The sequence below is a fragment of the Loxodonta africana genome, chromosome 2 (assembly GCF_030014295.1).
Source record: "Loxodonta africana isolate mLoxAfr1 chromosome 2, mLoxAfr1.hap2, whole genome shotgun sequence".
In the NCBI taxonomy this organism is placed as follows: Eukaryota; Metazoa; Chordata; class Mammalia; order Proboscidea; family Elephantidae; genus Loxodonta; species Loxodonta africana.
The window spans coordinates 165428446-165452079 of record NC_087343.1 but is presented as its reverse complement, the minus strand read 5'-3'; the positions used below and the strand labels follow the sequence as shown (position 1 = coordinate 165452079).

The window sequence follows — 23634 nt, the reverse complement described above, 5'->3', positions numbered from 1 at the left end:
TACCTATTGGATGCAGGCCACACTCCCAAGGTTACTCCCTTACCAACTGATTGGCTGTTCATAGCAGTTCTTATCGTGGAGGAGATTACATCATTACATAACTGCCAAACTACATCATAATTGCCAAACCACTGAGAATCATGGCCCAGCCAAGTTGACACACAACCTTAACCATCACAGGTACATATTGTGGGCCAGGCCCTTTGCCAGTGCCTCGCTGAGCCCATGGTCTAGAAGGTGAAAAAGATTTGTTTAAAAAAAATGAAGGCTTGCAGTATGCAAGTTGCTCTAACAGAACACAGTTGTGGGACAAAGGCATGTATGGTCAACTCCCTCTTTGTAGAGTCAGACAAGGTGTCACTCAGAAAGACACTGAGAAAGACAAAGGTATTCTTGGCTGACGCACCTTGGACACAGGGCCTGAAGGCATTAAAAGACACTGTATACTCTCATTAGTGGATCAGCAAAAGTCAGGTAGACCTTGAGTGCAAGTGGCAGGTGTTTGGAAAATGAGGCTGAAGAGGTGGGTTGGTCCCAGATCCAGGAAGTGAGAGGGGTTGTCCTACAGATGATGAAGAGCCATTGAAGGAAGTGAAACAACAACAAAAAAAGGAGCAAAATTAAAATATGGTATTATAGATTAAATTGTGTTCCCCCATAATACGTGTTGGAATCCTAAATTGTGGATATAATCTCATTTGGGAAGAGTTTTGCTATATAAATGATGCCATTATCAGTGTAGGGTCTGTCCTAAACCTAACCACTTCTGAGTTACAAAAAGAGCAAATTAGTCACACAAGTAACCACATACTGTACTGGGGAAGGCAGATGCCATGTGAGGATAGCCAAGGAACCAAGGAATGCCCGGAAAGGAATCAACAGGAGCAAGACCTTGATTTGGACTTCTAGACTCCAGAACTGTGAGAAAATACACTTCTATTCTTTAAAGTCACCCACTTGTGGTATTTGAGTTACAGCAGCATGAAGAAGGAGTCCTGGGGGGCGCAATGGTTAAGAGCTCAGCTGCTAACCAGAAAAGCAGCAGCTCGAATCCACCAGCCATTCCTTGGAAACCCCATGGGGCAGTTCTTCTCTGTCCTATAAGGTCACTATGAGTCTGAATTGACCCAACAACAATGGGTTAATGGTTTAGCATGAGGAAACTAAAACACATGAAAGATTAGTTCTCAATGTAGAGAACTAATTGGATAACAGTTGGGAAGTTGCAGTAAATCCATGATGAAGATTGTAAAATCCTGAATTGAGGCAATAGCTATGAGAATGAAGAGAGGCAGGTGTTAGAGCTATTCAGGTGACAGGATCAAAAGGAAGGATCCACCTGGAAAGTGTCTGTCAGTTTGTCGTACTGTGGGGGCTCGCGTGTTGCTGCGATGCTGAAAGGTATGCCACCAATATTCAGGTACCAGCAGGGTCACCCGCGGAGGAAAGGTTTCAGCTGAGCTTCCAGACTAACACAGACTAGGAAGAAGGGCGGCAGTCTACTTCTGGAAAGAATTAGCCAGTGAAAACCTTACGAATAGCAGCAGAACATATTAACAACCTGCGTTATACAGATGACACAACCTTGCTTGCTGAAAGTGAAGAGGACTTGAAGCACTTACTGCTGGAAATCAAAGGCCACAGTCTTCAGTATGGATTACACCTTAACATAAAGAAAACAAAAATTCTCACAACTGGACCAATAAGCCACATCATGATAAATGGAGAAAAGATTGAAGTTGTCAAGGATTTCATTTTACTTGGATACACAACACCCATGGAAGCAGCAGTCAAGAAATCAAAAGACGCGTTGCATTGGGCAAATCCCCCGCAAAGGATCTCTTTAAAGTGTTGAAAAGCAAAGACGTCACCTTGAAGACTAAGGTGTGCCTGACCCAAGCCATGGTATTTTCAATCTCATCACGTGCATGTGAAAGCTGGACAACAAATAAGGAAGACCGAAGAAGAATGGACGCCTTTGAATTGTGGTGTTGGTGAAGAATATTGAATATACCATGGACTGCCAAAAGAACGAACAAATCTGTCTTGGAAGAAGTACACCCAGAATGCTCCTTAGAAGCAAGGATGGCAAGGCTGTCTCACTTTGAACATATTATCAGGAGGGATCAGTGTCTGGAGAAGGACATCATGCTTGGTAAAGTACAGGGTCAGCGGTAGAGAGGAAGACCCTCAACGAGATGGATTGATACAGCAGCTGCAACAATGGGTTCAAGTATAAAAACGATTGTGAGGATGGCGCAGGACTGGGCAGTGTTTCCTTCTATGGTACGCAGGGTCGCTATGAGTCGGAACCGACTCAACGGCACCAAACAACAACAACAACCTGGAAAGTTACCAAGTTTTTGGTAGGGGAAGCTAGGTGACCATAAAGATATAAGCACAATAGGAGGGGCAGGTATATGGGCAAGATAAGATGCGCTGTAAAAAGCAATTCCGAATTCAGTCCCTGGACAGGTCTCCCAGGACGAACCATGCTGAGGCCCTCTGCCATGTTTACACTTGGGAAAAAGCTTTAGTCAGCACCGCTGCCATGTATTCTGGGGAGGCGGTGGGAGGGCCTCTGAAGGACCAGGGTGGGTGTCGGTGAAACAGTGGCTTTTTCCCCCTTTGTTCCCTTACTTTGGCTTTTAGGTAAGTCTGCAGGCTCAATGCAGGAAAACCTGTGATTAATTTAGTTTGAGAGTAGGAAACCAAAAGCAGAAACGGCTGCCTAACAGACTGCAGAAAAGGGTTGGTCAGAGCAGTTCCCCAGGACTCCTAAGCTACAGAGACCCTGAGCCTTTGCTGTGGGAGTCCAAGTTCACAACCTCTCCAAAAGACCTCATTTGACCAAAGTCTAAAAAACCTCCAGTTATTATTGTAGATTTATTCTGAAAGGATTCTTTAGAGACACAAAAACTCCCTAGGGTTTTTCATGTTTGGGATAATTAGGGGTCATTTTTTACATGTGCCTAGTATTTAACAAGCACCTGGGCAGTGCAAATGGTTAAATGCTTGTCTACTAAACAAAAAGTTGGCGGTTCACTCAGAGGCACCTCAGAAGAAAGGCCTGGTGATCTGCTGTTGTTAGATGCCGTCTAGTCAGTTCCATGACTCCTAGCGACCCTACGTACAACAGAACGAAATGCTGCCCGCTCCTGCACCATACCCACGATCATTGCTGTTTGAGCCCATTCTGTAGCCTCTGCATCAATCCTTCTTAGGTCACTGACTTGGTATTGGCTTGACAGCAACGGGCCTGGTGATCTACTTCCTAAAAACCAACCATTAAAAACCCTATAGAGTGTAGTTCTACTCACCAACATGAGGTAACCCTGAGTCCAAACCGACTCAGCAGCAGCTGGTTACTGGTTAGTGCTTCACAGTTTGAAAGTGCTTTCACAGCCATGATAATTTTTTGTTTTCACCAAGACAGGAATTATTCTTCCCATGCTATGTGTTATAAAACAAAACTCGGAGGTAAAAAATGGCTTTCCCAAGATCACACAGCTAGAAGACACCCAGATTTGATAATACCCTATACTGGCAAAGCAGATGGGAAATGGGAACTCTCACACAGTTGTTGTGAGAGTATAAATCGTTCCAGCTTTTCACAAGGCCTCCTCGTCAATATTTATTAAATGTGGTTACTCTTTGACCTGGGTCTCTGTCTTAGCCTGAGCTCTCCTTAGAAAGCAGAGCCTAATATAAGACCTTGCAGGCAAGGAGCCTACATTGAGAAGTGATCCTTGTGAACTGGGGTGAGTTCAGGGCTAGGAAGAGTGAAACAGTAGGAAAGAAAGTCAATACAAACGTACGTTATCAAGGTGGTCACTGCTTTGCACCACTAGGGCTTGATCCTGCCAGAAGGCTCTAAGGAGCCTTGGAAAATCCCTGAGGGATGGAAGAGGGGGATATTTATGCATAGGCTCCCACCCTACATTGGTTAAAGTTTGCCCCATGGGATGTTAACTCCTTCATACTCCCATATTCGTCAAGTGGATTCCCAGAGGTGTCTCAAGAATGTATTCGTGTATTAGCTATATGGTTAAAATAAAAAGATTGGGAGAGATGGAGGGGGAAAAGAAGACACAATGCTTAGGGTACATGGAGCTTCTGTTAAAGGTGATGGAAAAATTTGGGAATGGTGATGGTTGGACAACGTGATGAACATATTTATTTATTTCAGATTTTTTTAAACTGAGCTTTAGATGAAGGTTTACAGAACAAACTAGTTTCTCATCAAACAGTACACACATTGTTGTATGACATTGGTTAACAGCCCCATGACATGTCAACACTCTCCCTTCTCAACCCTGGGTTCCCTATTATGAGCTTTCCTGTTTCCTCCTACCTTCCAGTCCCTGCCCCAGGGCTGGTGCACCCCTTTAGTCTTGTTTTGTTCCATGGGACTGTTCAATTTCTGGATGCAGGGTGAACCTCAGAAGTGGCCTCATTATTGAGCTGAAAGGGTGTCCAGGGGCCATAGTCTCAGGGTTTCTCCAGCCTCTGTCAGGCCAGCAAGTCTGGTCCTTCTGTTTTGAGTTAGAATTTTGTTCTACATTTTTCTCCAGCTCTGTCCGGGACCCTCTATTGTGATCCCTGTCAGAGCAGCCAGTGGTAGTAGCCAGGTACCATCTAGTTGTACCGTACTCAGTCTGGTGGAGGCCATGGTAAATGTAGTCCATTAGTCCTTTGGACTAATCTTTCCCTTATGTCTTTAGTTTTCTTCATTCTTCCTTGCTCCTGAAGGGATGAGACCAGTTGAGTATCCTAGATGGCCGCTTATAGGCTTTTAAGACCCCAGACACTACTCATCAAAGCTACTCATCATTATAAGCTCTGTTATGCCAATTGAGTTAGATGTTCCCTGAGACCATGCTCCCCACACCCCTCAACCCTCTGGGAGTTTGGATGTGTCTATGGAGCTACCACGGCCTTGCCTGTACAGGTTGTGCTGGCTTGCTTCCCCAGTATTGTGTACTGTCTTGCCCTTCACCGAAGTTACCACTTATCGATTGTCTATTAAGTTGATGAGCATATTCAATGTCACTGAACTGTACATGTGAAAACTGTTGAAATGGCAAATGTGTTGTTACCTATGTATTTACCACAATTAAAAAAAAATTGGTGATACATGGTAAATAATCAATAAAAGTTTACTGTGATTATTATTATCACTACTGTCAGCATCAGTTAATGGACCCAATGCATGGCAATGCTATTAAAGCCTGAATATTACCCAGGGATGACTTGACAGCAGTAGGTCTTGGATTACCCAGGGATAGGAGGAAAAGGTTGGGAGAGAGTTTGGGAAGGGGACTGGAGTTGGCACTTGAACACAGATCCCCGCAGCCAAGTCTAATCGTAGAGTCTGGCAGATAAGGCTCTTTGGAACCGAATTATAGGGACTAGAGTCTGGGCCCTGAAGCTGGGGAGAGTCCCTGGCAGGAGACAGGCAGGGTGTTTTAGTCTCCTGCCAGAAGGCTTTCCATGTCTCACAGCAATCCCATGCTTAGGTATATACTCAAAAGTATTGAAAGCAGGGACCCAGATACTTGTGCATCAATGTTCACTGCAGCATTATCACAATAGCCAAAAGATGGAAACAACACAAGAGTCTATCAACAGATGAACAGATAAACAAAATGTGGTATATCCATACAATGGAATATTATTCCACCATAAAAATGAATGAATTTCTGATACATGCTACAACATGATTGAAACTTGAAAACATGTTAAGTGAAATAAATCAGACACAAAAGGACAAGTGTAGTATAATTCCACTTATATGAAATTTCCAGAACAGACAAATGCACAGAGACCAAAGTTAGTGGTTTCCAAAGGCTGGAAAGGAGGGAGGAATGGGAAGTTATTGCTTAATAGGTACTGTTTCTGTTTGGGATGATGAAAAAGTTTTGGAAATAGTGGTAATGGTTGCACAATATTGTCGATGTAACTAACTTCACTGAATTGTACATTTAAAAATGGTTAGAGTGGAAGTTTTTGTTATATATACTTTGTGTCTGGAAAGGACAACTTTCAGTGCAGTCAGTGAGAAAGGCATAACATGCTGACCATGCACGCTATCTAATTTTAATTTGGATTCTAGACTATGTTTTTTGAGAAAAATATGTTCTTTCCTTGGAGGTCAAAACCAGGATGTGAAACCATATGCTCCTAGGGGTCTTAACCAAGTGACCACCTGCACCTCTGAAAATACCCATACGTTCCGGAAAAGTGCCGTCTGATGCTGTTGCTGCCAGGTAGTTTTTCTTTTTGCAAGACATAAGAAACTACACGCGAACATCCTGTGACCATGATGTAAGCATCCTGTGAAACTATCTGTAATCACTAGTTATACTATTAATAATCAGTAACAAATCAGAGCGTGATGACTGCAGTATTCATTGGTTTTCCTATAGCTGCCCTCCCTATCGTTTGGTTCCTCTTTTTACCGTATTAGAATACTTGGATAACAAAACTGCCCCGGGACTGCCTGGTTCCATTTTCAATGAACTATATAGGGTCGCTATGAGTGGGAATCGACTCGACGGCAGTGGGTTTTTTTTTTTGGTTTTGGATGTAACTCCCCAATTGAAACTGTTTTAAATCCTTAATAAGCCTCTCTACTTTAACTTGAAACAGCATTCAAGTTTTTCTCTACGGCAATTTTTGCCACAATAAAACAATGTAAAAAACAAAAAAGAGCCGACCCGTCTTAAGTCTGCGGACTCTCCGTAAAACGCTGTGGGGTTGAAGGAGGGGTCGGCCAAAGGGGCGAGGCTGGGAGCAGAATCCCACTGCGCACGCGCACCTCCACCCGCGCAAAGCCGCCTAATTCCGAAATCTTACGTAAGTCTACGTTTAAAGACGTAGGGAAGGCGGCGAGGAAAACGCAGATCTCGAATCACGTGGTGCAGTGGGAGCGTCGTTGACTCCTCCCTTTCCAAGATGGCGTCCTTGCTGCAATCGGAGCGGGTTCTCTACCTAGTCCAGGGAGAAAAGAAGGTTCGGGCCCCGCTGTCGCAGCTTTACTTCTGTCGGTATTGTAGCGAGCTGCGGTCGCTGGAATGTGTGTCTCACGAGGTAATGGCGTCGTCCCGTGAAGGGTGTGTGTGGGTATGGGGGGGGGCGTTCATCCTAGTCACCGCGACCGGCGGGGAAGTTCCGCCTTTGGAGGCCGGCGGTCATTTTCCCAGCTTGTTGATTGGCTCTTTTTTCTGTCCCTCACATTTGCCTGCGATTTAATTTGCTTATAACTTGTCACTTGGCAAGGAGGGGCGGCTTCGGGTGGGGCTGAGCGGATGTTCTGGTTCTAGAGCGCCCTCTGATTGGACAAACTTGACTGGGGAGGAGGGAACTCTGGCTGTCTCCTGGGTGGCTTAGGGAGAAAGAAGTGTGGGATGCGTAGTTGGGGCCTCTTGAGAAACGAGGCGCTTTTTCCAGGTTGATTTGGCGGGCGAAGGGGCGAAGCATTCTCGTTCGTGCCCCACCTATCCTGGAAGTTCCGCCATTACTTTCATCAGAAACTGAGCCTTCATCAGACTGCCTTGTCCTGCTACCTGGCTGAGGCCCAGGCCTGCAGTACGGAAGAGGGTGGGGTGGGGTGGGGTGAGCTGAGCTGAGTGAAAAGCGCTTAGAATAGGGTCTGGCGTTTAAGAAGCCCAAAATATTAAATTCGTGGCGCTTCTCCAGAGGGTGCAGTGCTGTCCTTCACAGGCACAATGGGTATTGAAGATGAGCTTGCTCAGAATGTAGAAGGTGCCTCCCCCCTCAAAAAAATCAACAAATAAAACCTCAAACTTTCTTCAGCACTTGACACATCTTGTTCATTGGGTGAGCTTTGGGAATTAAAAGAAAAATATATCTCCTGCTGTTGAGTAACTCACCATCTAATGAAGGAGAAACTGACAGTAATTAAAAAAAAAAAATCAAACCCCTTGCCTTCCAGTCAATTCTGACTCATAGTGACCTTATAGGATAGAATAGAACTGTCTATAGGGTTTCCAAGGAGCGGCTGGTAGATTCGAACTTCCGACCTTTTGGTTAGTAGCCAAGCTCTTAAGCACTGCACCACCAGGGCTCTGCTGACAGTAATTAAGTAAAAAAAGCAAACCCACTGTCATTGAGTGGATTCCAACTCATAGTGAGCCCATAGGATTTCCAGGGCTGTAAATCTTTAAGAAGCAGACTGCCACATCTTTCTCCTGTGGAGCCACTGGTCGTTTCGAATTGCTGACCTTTCAGTTCGCAGTCCATTGCTTTACCCACTGAGTCACCAGGGCTCCTTGACAGTAATAATAGTTACCATTTATTTAGTACTTTCTGTGTGCCAAATGCTTTACATAATCTCCCTTAATCCTTCCTACAGACTAACGAAATGGATACTCTTTTTGAAAAAATCATTTTAGAGGTAAAGGAACAAAAACAGAGTGCTTGCCCTAGGTCACAGAGTGGGCATTTGGGGATGGGAGGGAGCATCAGGATTTGAACTCCAACAGCCTGACTCTAAGCACTTTACTGAAGATCCCTGAACTGTTAAAAATGTACATAAAAACATGTTCTGTACTGCAAGCCATTTCACACATTATTAATACTTTTGTTTTATTGAGGATATTTTCATACTAATACAAAGAGTAATCTGGGAAAGCAGTAAAATAAGAAAAATTAATGTCACATCTGTCACATATATATGCCATGTATATAATTTATGTAACATATATATCCCACACACAGAGAGAAAGTACTAATGGAGGGCAATAACACAAGAAAAATCAGTGCCATATTCCATGTGTTTTGTAAGGTGTGTGTGTATCTTCTTGGCAGGCCCCTTTTCTTTATGATACTTTCCTGTTGCAACTCCACCCCAGAACTTACTGGATCAAATTATCCTGTAGTGGGCATTAGGGGATTCAGTCTCCATGATTTCTAAGAATCTCTACAGCTGGGACATTTCAGTCTGTGACTGCATTTTTCACACAGTGCGTGTGTACCTGTGAGGTAGAGGCCATGAGAATTTGGGGAAGAATGGAGCTAGTGACGGTTGGAGCAGTTGAGAAGGTGCTAATGGAGAAGCTTGGACTGGAGATGCACCTGAAGGGATTGAGTAGAATTTGGAAAGGGGGCAAGAAGGAATCAATTACATTTTGCCTTTTGTGATAAGTCAGTGTAAATATTAGTTAGTAGTAGTGTATTTTATGTTCCTGTATGTTATTTGAGCAGCAACTTTGTTAATCTTCTTGAAGATTATTGCAGAAGATGAGGGAAGATACCAGTTTCCATCATAGTATTTATATTCATGTAAAACAGCCCATCTGCAGGTGACTAGAATTCTCAAATTATCTATCTGCCTTAAAGAAAATAATTATTCTGGTCTTTAAAAGTACAGTGAATTTAATATTTAGACAGCTTTTTTTTTAAGTTAAATATAATAAGACTGTCTTGTTATTTTAGTTGTTTAATGTTTTATTTAAGTGTCTCTTAATTGACAGCCAGTTATTGTAATTGCTGTCAGTAAGTTGTACACCTGTAAAAGTTGAATTGGGAAAAGATGTGTGATAAATATAATTACAACAAAAAGTAGCTGCTGAGGCTGCTTATGTACAACCAAACATCTCATGGGATTTTGTTTATTGGTTTGGAGGTTTGGGGTCATGGTTTCATGGGACAGTGAGCTGGCCTAATAGAGTGTTTAGTGCTTCTGTTCTGCCTGCTAGTTCATTGCATAGTGTCAGTGGCCGTCTGAGGCACAACAATTGGTCTCTATTCACCTGGAGCAACAGAGGAAGAAGAAGAGTTAGGAATAGGAGGAGGATATGGAATGTGTGGCTAATTGCCTCCACAGACAACTGCCTCCTTCACTGTGAGACCCAAAGAACTGGATGGTGCTTGGCTACAGTTACTGGATATTTTGATCAAAGATTCTGTAGAAGAATCTTGATCAAAAGGAGGAAAATGAAGAACAAAAGTTCAGATTCTCATGAACTCTAGACATTTTGGAGCCATGGAGGATAGATAAACCCCTGAAACTATTGCCCTGAGATAGTCTTTCAACCTTAAACTAAAAATATCCACTGAAGTCATCTTAAAACCAAACAGTTGTTTAGCTTAACTAGTAAAAAATGCCTGCCTTAAGCATTGTGCTCTTTTAAGAACTAGATGGGATCAAATTGACGATAGCAACTCGAGAGATTAGATAGGAACCTTAGGGGGCAGTGAGTTTATGTTAATGAGGAAGGAACAACTCAAAAGGAGGGTGAGAGTGGTTGCACGACTCGAAGAATGTAATCAGTTTCACTAAATTGTGCATGTAGAAACTTGAATTGGTGTATGTTTTGCTGTGTATATTCTGCATAACAACAGCAAAATAAATAAAATTTAAAGAAAAAAATGAACTGGGGCAAAAAAAAATTTCTTAAATTGTTGGCTGCAGCTGACTTTGAGGAGTAAGGTGTGCCTGACTCAAGCCATAATATTTTCAGTCGCCCTCATCTGCATGTGAAAGCTGGACAACGAACAAGGAAGACCAAAGAACTGATGCATTGAATTATGGTGTTGGTGAAGAATATTGAATATACTACTACCTGCCAGAAGAACAATCAAGTCTGTTTTGGAAGTACAGCCAGAATGCTCCTTAGAAGCGAGGATGACGAGACTTCATCTCATGTACTTTGGGCATGTTATCAGGAGGGCCCAGTCCCTGAAGAAGGAGATTATGCTTGGTAAAATAGAGGATCAGCAAAAAAGAAGACCCTTAATGAAATGGGTTGACACAGTGGCTGCAACAGTGGGCGCAAGCGTAGCAACGATTGTGAGGATGGCACAGGACCAGGCAGTGTTTAGTTCTGTTGTATGTAGGGTTGCTGTGAGTCAGAGCTGACTGGATGGCACCTAACAACAACGCAACAACAGTTTGACTTTCTACAGTGAACACGTATCCCTTCTGAAATTAGAAAACTTTTTTCTTAATGTCCGTTAACTAAGTGTGGTCAAGTTATTCAGATAAAGCTGAATCATATGGGAGAATATTTGGTTCCTAGCTTTAAAAATTGAGTTGTTTATTAATCTGTTCTTTAGATTATTATAGAGTTTTTCATTTGGAACTTTAAATTATTATTTAAATTACTTTCAATGGGTCTAACACAAAAACCCTGATAAAAGGGCACAGGAAAGATCAGAAAGGGAAAACAGAAAAGGAAATCCAGAGAGTAGGAAAAAACACGTGATTAAAAAATAAACCCTAAACTGAAAATGGCCCAGATTCCTTGTGGAACTAGTGGTTTCTCACCTTCTGCTGCAGTATAGTGTATTTCTAAAATTCGTTATTTGGCATAGATATACACACAAACTTAATTGAGTTTGTCTTCCTCCGATTTTTTGATTTCTTGTTTCCTTCTAGGTGGATTCCCATTATTGTCCCAGTTGCTTAGAAAACATGCCATCAGCTGAAGCCAAACTGAAAAAGAATAGGTAAGACTGGTATCTACCTTTTCTCTTTTCCTATTTTTTTTTTTTAATAGCTGGTAAGAACACACATGGAATTAACTCTTTTAACCAGCTGTTTTTCATTCTTTAGCATCACCTTTGCCAAAGATAAAATGTCCTTTGGTTTTGTTAAAATAAGTTTTTTATTTTAGATTTTTTTATTTACAGAATTGTTGCAAAGCTAGTACAGAGAGTTCCTATTTACCCCATACCCATTTTGCCCTATTGTTAATATCTTATATTTGTCACAGTTAATGAGCCAATATTCATATGTTGTTATTAACTAAACTCCATATTTTATCCACATTTCTTCAGTTTTTCCGTAATGTCCTTTTTCTATTCCAGGATCGCATCCAGGATACCACATCCCACTTAGTAGTCATGTCTCATTAAGTGCTTCTTGGCTATGGTAGTTTCTCAGACTTTGCTTGTTTTTGATGATCTTGGCAGTTTTGGGGAGCACTGGTCAGGTATTTGTAGATTTGGAATTTGTTTAAATGGAATTTGATGTTTTTTTCATGATTAGACTGGAATAATGGGAGACCAGGGACACATCAAACATGCATACTGTCAATATGACATCACTGGTGATGTTAACTTCGATTGCCTGGCTGGAGCTAGTGTTTGTCAGGTTTCTTCACTATAAAGTTATTCTTTTTTTCTCCCTTCCTGTACTGTGTTCTTTGGAGGGTAGTCGCTATGCACAACCCACACTTAAGGAGTAGGGAGTTATGCGCCCCCTCCTTGAGGGCTGGCTACCTACGTAAATTATTTGCAGTTCTTTTGCATGGAAGATTTGTCTCTGCTCCCCCTTTGTTTATTTATTCCATCAGTATATCAGCTTATCCACTGTTGCTGAGTCGATTCCAACTCATAGGGTCCCCATAGGGCTTCCCAGGCTATAAATCTGTACGGAAGCAGTCTGCTACACCTTTATGCCATGGAGCTGCTGATAATTCCAAACCGCCAACCTTTCGGTTAAAAGTCAATCGCTTTAAGCACTACAACACCAGGGCTCATTATATCAGTATGGACTCGTGAATATTTATTTTCTACTATGGGTTATTTTTTTGTATGGGTTATAATCCAGTTCTGTATTTTTTTGCTCAAATTGTTCACCGTTGGCCATTAGGAGCTCTTTTAGTTAACTCCTGTTTCACTTTGACATACCTGATCATCATGGTAAGTCTGGAAGTTTTTATTTTTTGTTTTATTCTATTTTGGGTTGTTTGCACAATTTCTTACTTTCTAATTCTGTAGAATGCTCCAGGCCTATTTGTAAGTTTCCTGCCTCAATCCTAGAATTAACAATTTCTGCAGGAAGCCCTGGTTCCTTTTACTGGAGAAGGTATTAGAAGCCAAGCTCTGGGCTCTAGGCTTGCTCATTGCTACTGCGTACCATTTGATTTTTAGCTTGCTGTGAAAGCCCTTTGGCTACCAATCATACCCCTACCCATCCATGGACGTGAACCACTATTATTTGTCTTTCCTACAAGAAATAGCTCCTATTGAGCCAGGCACTGTGTTATGTACTTTCCACACATTAATTTTATCCCTGTGACACGGGTACCGTTATTATCCTCATTGAGCAAATGAGAACATCCAGATGGCAAAATAATGGATAATTATAGTTATGGGATAGAACTTTAGAGCAAAGCCAGGACTGGAGGTGAAATCTTGGTGAGAGAGTTAAAAACAATGGGGCATACGGGAGACATCGCTGAAGGGGAAGTGTTGGCTGAGCACTAGGAAGAGTAGTGTCTAAGGAGAGATCAGAAAGCCTTGAAGATGGATCACTTCCGACACATCCCAGTTTAATGGCATTGTCTGGTATCATTTCAGTTTTCTGGCACAGCAAATGAGCAGTTATTTTCCAAGCCCAGTTTCACAGCTTATTTTATTGTTGCCTCTCAGTTTTCTACCATGTGATTGGTCTCCTGTCTCTGAAGGCATAAGCTGTGGCATTTCTCTTTTCTTCTGAAATCTTTGTGCTCTGTATAGGCATAAAACAAGTCTAGAATAGTAAAATGCAGACTGATAACAGTGAATTCCTCTGTGGCATTGAGTCAAGCACTAATTCTTCTGGAGGTTTGATGATGATTGCATTTTTTGTTTGTTAACAATAAACATACTTTTGACATTTTAAAACAAAGTTGGTAGGACACTCCTGGGAATACTTTTTAAAATTTCTTTCTTGTTTGAGAGCCACTCCTCTCTTACAGTTTGTTCACTCTTGAATTCTAACATGTAGAACAGTGTGTGGTGTATAGCAGGTACTTGGCACGTATCTATTGAATGAATGAATGGTTTCATTTGCCATGTTACAGATGTGCCAACTGCTTTGACTGTCCTGGCTGCATGCATACCCTCTCCACCCGAGCAACAAGCATCTCCACACAGCTCCCAGATGACCCCGCTAAGACCACAATGAAGAAAGCCTATTATCTGGCCTGTGGATTTTGTCGCTGGACATCTAGAGATGTGGGCATGGCAGACAAATCTGTGGGTGAGTGAAGTGAACTTAAACATGAGATTTTATGAAATTGGCAGTACTATTATTGCCCTCAGATTATTGTTTCTGCTACTTTTTGGAGCGGTGAGAGCTAAATTTAGAGTGTTTTGTCATTAAATCTTCTAGTTTCCCATATTCTCACATCTTTAGGCCATGTGGCTTTACCCGAGATGAGTAATACTATAGAGTTTTCTTAGAGTTGGTAAAATAGCTTTCATAAGTCTAACACTTTTTTAGAATGAAAATAGTCATGCTCATCATAAAAAAATAAACACTCCTGATGATGAAATGCACTATAAACAAAATTAAAAAATAAGTAACAAACTAAGAAAAATATTTGGATCATATACATCAGACTAAAGATAGATAACCAAAACATAAACAACTCTTATAAATCAATAAGAAAAAGACATGACTCACTAGAAAAATAGGCAAAGGATATGAATAGCAGCTCTCAGAAGTGGAAATAAAAGTAATAAATATGCAAAAAGATATGTTCAGCTTCACTAGTAATCAGGGAGATGCAAATTAAAATTTCATCTATCAATTTGGCAAGAGTTTTATACTCTAGTAATATCGTGTTATTGGCTAGAATATGGGAAAGTATTTTTCTCATACACTACCACCTAGGAGAACAATTTGATAACATCTATAAAATTATAAATTATCCTTCCGCCCAGCAATTTTGTGTCCAGTATCCATCCTGGAGAAATACTCAAACATGAGTTCAGAGATATATATAAATGTGTATGTATACAGAGAGAGGTTTCTAAATGAAACATGAAAATCGTTGCTGTTAGTTGCCTTCAAGTTGCTTCTAACTCATGAGGACTCATGCGTGCAGACTAGAGCCGCTCCATAGGGTATTTAAGGCTGTGACTTTTCAGAAGCAGATTGCCAGTCCTGTCTTTCCAGGCACCTCTGGGTGGGTTCGAATCAAACCACCAACCTTTTGGCTAATAGTGGAGTGCTTCGCCATTTGCACCACAAAGGGACTCTGTGGTTATCAGAGAGATGAAGCACCGTTCAAAATCTTGAGTTGCTATTTATGCTTTATATAAATAGTAGATCACTAACTTCCTATTGTCTTTTTTCTTATTTTATGAAATTTCATCATTTAATTTCCTAAAAACTTTTTACATTTGTAAAAATTTCCATTTTTGGATTTTCATAGAAATTATAGTTTACTTAATGTATTAGGAAGCCCGTAACAGTCTCACTATATGTTGTTTGACATAACTAAAATAAAAATGAACTTTAGTTTAAAACTTTCCATAGATTCTTAAGCAATTTGGAAGTAAATATGGGTAATATTTCTTTTTTGGGGGGGATATACAAAGCAAAACATACACCAATTCAGCAGTTTCTACATGTACAATTTAGTGACATTGATTACATTCTTTGAGTTGTGCAACCATTCTCACTCTTGTTTTCTGAGTTGTTCTTCCTCCATTAGCATAAACCCACTGTCCCCCTGAGGTTCCTATCTAATCTTTCAAGTTGCTGTTGTCAATTTGATCCCATATAGATAGTACTTAAAAAAGCATAATGCTTAAGGCAGACCTTTTTCTACTAGTTAAGCTAAACTACTACTGTTCAGTTTTAAGGTGACTTTAAGGGATATTTTTAGTTGAAGGTTTGAAGATTATCTCAGGGCAATAGTTTCAAGGTTTCATCCACCCTCCGTGGCTCCAGGAAGTCCAGAGTCCATGAGAATGTGAAATTCTATTCTGTGTTTTTCCCCCTTTTGATCAGGATTCTACTATGGAATCTTCGATCAAAACATTCAGTAACAGTAGTTGCACACCATCCGGTTTTTCTGGTCTTATAGCAAAGGAGGCAGTTGTTCATGTAGGCAGTTAGCCACACGTTCATATCCTCCTCCTATTCCTAACTTTCCTCCTTGGGTGAAGTTTCTTCAGGTTCAACTGTGTTCTTAAAATTCTAACTCTTGATTCTGTTGAATTTGCCCTTTGATTTAGAATGCTTGAGCTCTTGGTTGTTTTTCTGGCTTAGTACATTGAGTTAATAAAGTATATATTTTTTTCAAAAATAAAAGCAAAGCAAATATATTTTAAAAATAGGTAGATATTTACCTGACATAATTTATATTACAAAGATTCTATGGCATCTTTTTAGATTGTCAGCAGATATTTATGTGTGTGTATTTTAAATGTCAGTGTAACAGGTAAATTGTTAGAATTTGTCTAAAAATTTAAGTTAAATGACAGAAACATTCTCAAAGTGACATCGTGTGTGCCTTAGTGAATTAGTGTATTCTTCACATTTGTATTTTGCCTCTTTATCAAATAAAAGAAGCAAAGCCCAGAAATTCAAATATATTTCTCAGTTTGTTTGCTTTGTGAAGTGAATGTTTTATACTTTCTGGGTTATGAACCATTAAGATTAGAGAATTTGTATTTTAGAAATATAAATGTAACTTCTGTGCTAGCTTCTAGAAAACCTATTTCCTCTAGGGTGCAACAGTGATAATTGCAACAAGGAGCTCTTAAAGAGTACAGATAATTTTCTTTCTTCCATGATGTCATCAGTGTCTGGGAAGCCCTGAAACCACTTTAATTGAAACTATTTGTTTGTTTATAAGGAAGCCATTGTGTCGGTAATGTGCAGGGAAAAATAGAGTTCGTTATGTCTCCCAGATTGCTGTTTAGAATAAATTACCAGCTCTAAAGAAGCAATTAGGCCAAACATTCAGATTTTTAAAAATATTATTACAAGTGAAACATTTCTCTTGCGTAATTCTTTATTTTTCATGATTGCCTTAAGTAAGGCAGCCTCTAAAATACGAACATTTTACTCAAGGATGTTCTTTCTGCCATTTCTTGCAAGAGGGTACAGTGTCACCTTACCAAGGTAGTTGAGTCCTTTTTGTTTTGAAAAAATTTTTTCATTATACAGTAATACTATAGATTTCCTGAACTCACCATTCAGCTTAAGAAATGAAACAGAACTAAAATAGTTGAAGCCCCTTGTGTAGTTTTCTCCCTATTGCAACCCCCTTCATCTCTGCTTCCTGAATTCATTGTTTATTAATTTCCATCCATATCTTTATACTTCTCAACATACATAGGTAGCCACTAACATAGTATTTTTCACTGTTAAACAAAAGGAAACATACTGTATGTGTCCTTTGCAACTTTTCTGAGTCAGCTTTATGTTTCTGATACATAGTTAATTTATGCATGACTTAACCACATTTGCTTATTCAACCTCTGCTTGATGGAAATTTAGGTTTTCCTTTTTTTTTCTTTTGACAATAGTGCTGCTACAAATAGTCTTGTGGTGGTTCCTAAGGCACAAGAATAAGAGCTCCTTTGTACACCTAGAAGTAAAATTGTTGGTCACAAAGTGTGTACATTTTTAGCTCTTCAGAGTGATTTACCAATTTTTGCCCATGAGTGATACATAGGAATAGACTACCTATTGCTGCAGATCCTTGGCAATCCTTAGTATTATTGGACTCTTAAAGTTTTGCCATACTGATGGTTGTGAAATGCTTTCTCATTATAATTTATCCCTCCCCCCCCCGCTTTTTTTTGTTAGCTTTATTGAGGTATAATATACATATGGTAAAGCTCACCATTTTTAAGTGTAGAGTTGTATGATTTTTGACAAATGTGAATAGTCATGTAGCTACTACCACCATTATGGTATAGAACATTTCCTTCACCCCCCAAAGTTCCCTCATGCCTCTTTGCAATCAGTTCCTTCTCCCTACCACCTGGCCCCTGACTACCACTGATATGCTTTCTGTGACTATGATTTTGCCTTCTCTAGTTTATATAATTGGAATCTTGTTGTACATAGTCCTTTGTGTCTAATTTCTTTCATTTAGCATAATGCTTTTGTGGTTTGTCCATATTTCTGCTTTTTATTGTTGAGTAATATATCATTGTATGGATGGATGTACCACAGTTTATTTGTTCTCCAGTTGATGGACATTTGAGTTGTTTCCAATTTGGGGCTCATATGAATAAAGCTGCTATGAACATTTGCCTACAAGCCTTTGTGGGGCTATGTGTTGTCACTTTTCTTGGGTGAATACTTAGGAGTAGAATTGCTAGGTCGTAGGATAGGTTTAGGATAGGTGTATAGTTAACTTGACTAGAAACTGCCAAACTATATTTTTCCAAAGTAACCTAGTGCCATTTTTCATCCTCACCAGCAAAGTAAGAGAATTCTAGTTCCGCAGCAACCCTTGGTGTGGTCAGTCTCTTTCATTTTGGCCATTTTAGGAGTGTGACGAGCCTTGGTGGTACAGTAGTTAAACCCTCAGATGCTAACCAATAGGTCACTAACTGAAAGGTCAGCAGGTTGAACCCACCGGCGGCTCCACAGGAGAAAGATGTGGCAATCTGCTTCTGTAAAGACTACCGCCTTGGGAACCCTATGAGGCAGTTCATCCTGTCCTGTAGTTTCGTTTTGAGTCAGAATTGATTGGACGACAATGGGGTGACTGAGCGTGTGGTAATACCTCATTGCATTGCCTTAATGTTTAATAATCTTGAGCGTCTTTTTGTGTGCTTATTTGCCATCCATGTATCTTTGGTGAAATGTCTGTATGAATCCTTTTCCCATTTTTTTAACTGGGTTTTTTGTCTTTTTATTGAATTGTAAAAGTTCTTAATATATTCCAAATACAAGTCCTTTGTTGATGATATTTTGCAAATATTTCTTCCAGTCTGTGGTTTGTCTTTTTATTTTCTCAACAGTGTCTTTTGAAAAGCACAAGTGTCTTATTTCAAGGAAGTACGATTTATCATTTTTTTTAATAGTTTGTGCTTTTTGTGTCCTATTGAAGACATTTTACCCTAACCCAAAATCACTAAGATTTTTGCCATTTTTTTCTAGAAATGTTATAGTTTTAACTCTTAGAGTTGAGTCTATGATCCATTTCAGGTTAAGTTTTCTATATGATGTAAAGTGAAGGTCAAGGTTCTTTTCTTTGCATGTGGATATCCAGTTGTTCTAGCACCATTTGTTGAAACTATTAAATATGGTTTTACTTTCTACTTTCTTGAATAATCTTTTTCTTTATGATTTGTGCTGTTTGTTTTTTATATAAGAAATTATTCTCTACACTAAGGCCATAGAACATAGAAATTGCAGTGTTGCCGATAAGAGGGGGGTCTCTGAAGTCAGACTATCTGAATTTGAATCCTGGCTCTAGCTGCATGATTTTGGACAAGTTATTTAACCTCTTTGAGCCTCAGTTTCCTCATCTATAAAATGAGACTAATATTAAAGAGTCCTTACCTCAGAGGGCTATTATGAGAATAAGAATGTAGTGCATTTAATGTGCCTGACACAAAAGCTGTCTATACACGTTATTTGTCGTCATCATGATGGTAGTGGTGATCATTGTTTTATATATGTATATGTATGTGTGTGTGTATATATATATTTTTTTTTTTTTTTTTTACCTGCGTACGGTTATTTATACAAATTCTAAGATTATTTCTTGGAAGTTCTGTCATTTTATGTTTTTGAGTTTCATTTTGTGGCCTGCAGAAGACTTAGTTTTATGAAAATAATATCAAATGTGAGAGTCTTCTTTAATGTTTCTTTATTTTGCAGCTAGTGGCGGTTGGCAGGAACCTGAAAATTCTCATACACAAAGGGTAAGTAAAGGGTCATTAGAGAGGAAGGAAGTAAGACAAAATGGAGGAAAAGGCTGAATATCTTCTATTTTGTTAGTGGATATGACCCATGTTTAGAAGCCCATGATGTGAGTTTTGTTATTTACTATATATAGTAAGTTCCTCTCATTAAGTGGCAGCTTCTTCCAGTCTGACTTAAGTTGGAGAGAAACTAGGTATAGTTTTACTTCTGCACTTGAGTTGTGGACCAGAACAAGGGAACAGGTTATGTTTTTGATTTTTTTCTGTGTGTACCCAGCAACTGAGTTAAGGCTTCATTTGTTCTGAAATACTCTAGGATATATCAGTAAAGTGTAGTTCCTTTTACTCCTGGAGACATCACCAATTTAGAAGAGGCCCATGGACTCAGCAGTTGTTGCTTACAGGATCATGACTTGAACATCCTTTAATAGCTCATAGTGAAATGTTCTGTGCAGTAGGTCTTAGAGCTGACTTTTTTACTTCTGGAGCTAGAATATGAGAAAGATGATGAACTGCTGCAGGAATGAGTATGTACAGTCAGTCAAAGCGCAAATTAAACAGTATTTTACAATTATTCACCTATGAGATTGGCAAAAATTAGAAATACTGGAAAATATCCAGAATGAGAATGTGGGAAAATGGGTCTTCTCACATATACTATTGTTGTATTAGTGTAAATTGTAAATTGGTACAGGTTTTTTCAGCTCTTAGCAATATCTGCTCCACATTTATTGAAAACTTATAATGTGGCTAGAGACTGTGTGTTAAACAATAGTGATATGTGGTCCTTGCCATCATAGAGCTTAAGTCTATTGGGAAAACAAATATCAATAAAATAATCCACAGTTTAAAGAAAACCTATCTATGATAAGTAATGTGCTGTTGTTGTTTGTTAGTTGCTGTTGAATTGATTCAAGTGATGTGTAGGAGAAATAAATTGTGCCATGTAAACATTTATTACGGGAAATGTCAGCTTGTTAGTTCCGCAGCTGAAGATTGCCCTGAGATCTGAGGGTGCCAGGTACAGAGGGGAAAGCTCTCAAGGTAGAAGAACAGCATGTGGGAAGAGCTAGAAGAAGCTAAGCAAGTTCTAGGCAAGAAGCAAAAGAGGATGAGTGTGACTGGAGTGGAGAACAGTATTAGGTGAAGGAAGAGTGGTATTTGGGATCAGACCAAGCAGGACCATGCAGACCAAGTTAAGGAGTTTGGGAAGCCTCTAGATGTTTTTAAGCAGGAAGATGATAGGATCAGATTTCTAAAAAAAATAATTGCTGCTGAATTGAGAGGACAAGAGTAGCTACCATGAGACCCTTTAAGAGGTATAATAGGAAATTGTCAAATACCTTATAGGACATCATATTAGGGAGTACGATGCAGCCTTTAAAAAGAATAAGGTGTATCTTTTTGTATCATATGGGAAGTATTTGATGTATTTGCACTGGGTGGAAAGTTTATGATACTTAAAGTGAAAAGGAACTTATAAAATAACTTCATCCCTTGTATGTAAAAAAAATTGAAAAATCCTGTATTTTTTATACATATCAAAGCTCTATGCCTATAAACAGGTTTCAAAAATATGCAAAGGTATGAAACGTCAGTTCTTAGAGATAAATGGTCCTCTGGCAGTGCAGAAAGAATAGGAGCAATAAGTAATGGGGAAATAGATAATGAAGTAAAAGAGCAGTGAAAAGAGAGAATGAAATTTCCAAACCTTTTCATTTCCCATTTCTTTCTCTTGTTAAACTTGGAGGTTCCATTTCAGTCCTGAAAGCAGATCATGTGATGAAGAGAAATCTCCTTGAAGGAAAAGGGCAAACTTGCCTACCTTAACAATTTTGTCATCTCTCATCGTTATATGCCTCATTAGTGTAGTTCATGAATTTTGTATGTTCCGTTACACAGATACTGAGTCTTTGATTTGTTACAGATGAACAAACTGATTGAATATTACCAGCAGCTTGCCCAGAAAGAGAAAGTTGAGCGAGATCGCAAGAAACTGGCACGACGTCGAAACTATATGCCTCTGGCTTTTTCGGTGAGGGTTTGGTACAAACAGGACTTCGCGGTTCATTGATGAACCTGTGTGGCATGAGAATAGTGACCATTTCAGAAAGTGATCCTTGTGCATAGATTTCTCAATGGTGGGTAACAGAGAGGTGTTCCTCAAATCACAGGTGTTTTAAGTCCAGCAGTTATGCTTTTGCCGTGCCGTTAGTTCTGTGACTTTGAGTTATCAGGACAATTGTGTTTCTTTCTGCATCACTGTCTTTCTGATTATTGCCCAGAGAAACTACTGTTAATCTTATAGGCACTACAGAACTCAACTATAGCTTTTAGGCATTTCTGGGAGTCAGAGAAGAAGGTGGACTAGTGGTAGATTTTATTCGTATTGCCCATGTAGACCACCTGTGACCTCCTGGTAGTGGTGGTTTCCTCACTCCAGGTGTAATATTTTGGCCCCTTCCCATATTACTTGTTCAAAAACACTGACTTTTATACAGTGCATTCAGGGTGGTTAAATAAATAGCAATACATGTGAGTGGAATTTTTTATAGGAATTATTTATGAAAGTCATTCTTTACTAGCTTAAATGCTACCAATCTAAAGCAGGAAGTTAGGTTTTAGAACTTTTGTTATTGTCCCCAGGTTTTATTTGCTGTCACAGAACGGCTAGTTCTCTGTGTGCCTGCTTGGGGCCAAGCAAGTTGACATTTAATAAAAAACATTTTTTAAATGCTGACAATGCACCATACTCTGTGCTAAGCACTTTCTACACACTTTTTTCATCCTCACAGCAATCCTGTGGGGGTACATCCCTATTTTACACTTGAAAAATAAGACCTGAGAAAGTTAAGTAATTTTTCACACAGCTTCCATGTGAGAATTGGTTAAGCCATTTGAAACCCTAAGGTTTGGTAAGGTCCATGTAAAAATATTTAGTTTAGGATTTGATAAAACATTAAAACTTGCAGAGCACCTGCATTTGTCAAAGACTTTAATGAAGTCTAAATGAATATTTTCCAGTGATACAATCAGCATATGCTCTGGTGTGTGTTTAGGAGAAGAATTTAAGTTAAATGCGTTGTTCTCCCAACTTTCCCATGTAACCTCCCTGCTGTATGAGTTTGCTCCTATCTTATGCTGCGCTTTTTTGTCTCTGTTGCAACCTGCTGCTATTTTGGGGCTCTCCACAGCAACATACTATTCATGTAGTGGTAAGTTCTCTTTTATGATTATTGGTGACCCTGAAGAAGCTAGCGGATGGTAACAGGTGTTCCAGGAAGACGTTTGTTGTGTGCCTTAGGCGCTCCACATAGTTCTGGCCTGAGCTGTAGCTGAGATATTTTTATGCTAATTTCAAGCTCCAATCTCCATGGTTGGTGCTTTTCATTATTATTTGAAGAATAGGGTAATGACTTGGGGCTACATATTACTCTCTTTAAAAGCTTTTAAATTAGCCTTTTCTTTTTCTTATTTTTTTTGCTTATTTCCCTGAGCTTCTCATGCTGTCCTTCCCAAAGTTCTTTTTTTTAAAAAAATAGAATGTGTAAGTATGGAATTTCTAATAGGAATTTCTGAACTCTCTTTAGGACAAATATGGTCTTGGAACCAGGCTTCAACGACCACGAGCTGGTGCATCCATCAGTACCCTTGCCGGACTTTCGTAAGTTTGGACATTAAACGGCTTCGTGGAGAAATACATACCCGGTGCCGTCGAGTCGATTCCAACTCATAGCGACCCTATAGGACAGAGTAGAACTGCCCATAGAGTTTCCAAGGAGCGCCTGGCGGGTTTGAACTGCTGACGTTTTGGTTAGCAGCCATAGCACTTAACCGCTACACCACCAGGGTTTCCATTTGTGGAGAAAAGCAAGTGTCAAATAAATATTGAAGGAATAGGATAAAATAAGTAAATAAGAGTTGCCATTGAGGGATAAGATTCTCATGTTTAGAAAAGATTAACTGGAATGCAGGATGTGACCTAAATAG

At 39.7% G+C, this 23634-nt stretch overlaps 1 protein-coding gene across 1 annotated transcript in view; it reads left to right on the top strand.

The window, feature by feature from the left end:
* The first annotated feature begins 6382 nt into the window (after positions 1 to 6382).
* Positions 6383 to 23634, top strand: part of DCTN4 (dynactin subunit 4) — a 31141-nt gene continuing 13889 nt past the window's right edge. The window contains exons 1-6 of the mRNA XM_003404605.4: positions 6383 to 7092; positions 11405 to 11475; positions 13818 to 13996; positions 19601 to 19644; positions 21572 to 21679; positions 23235 to 23308. Coding sequence (XP_003404653.2) covers positions 6958 to 7092; positions 11405 to 11475; positions 13818 to 13996; positions 19601 to 19644; positions 21572 to 21679; positions 23235 to 23308 — 611 coding nt within the window. The 5' untranslated portion in view covers positions 6383 to 6957. The remainder of the gene's footprint in view (positions 7093 to 11404; positions 11476 to 13817; positions 13997 to 19600; positions 19645 to 21571; positions 21680 to 23234; positions 23309 to 23634) is intronic.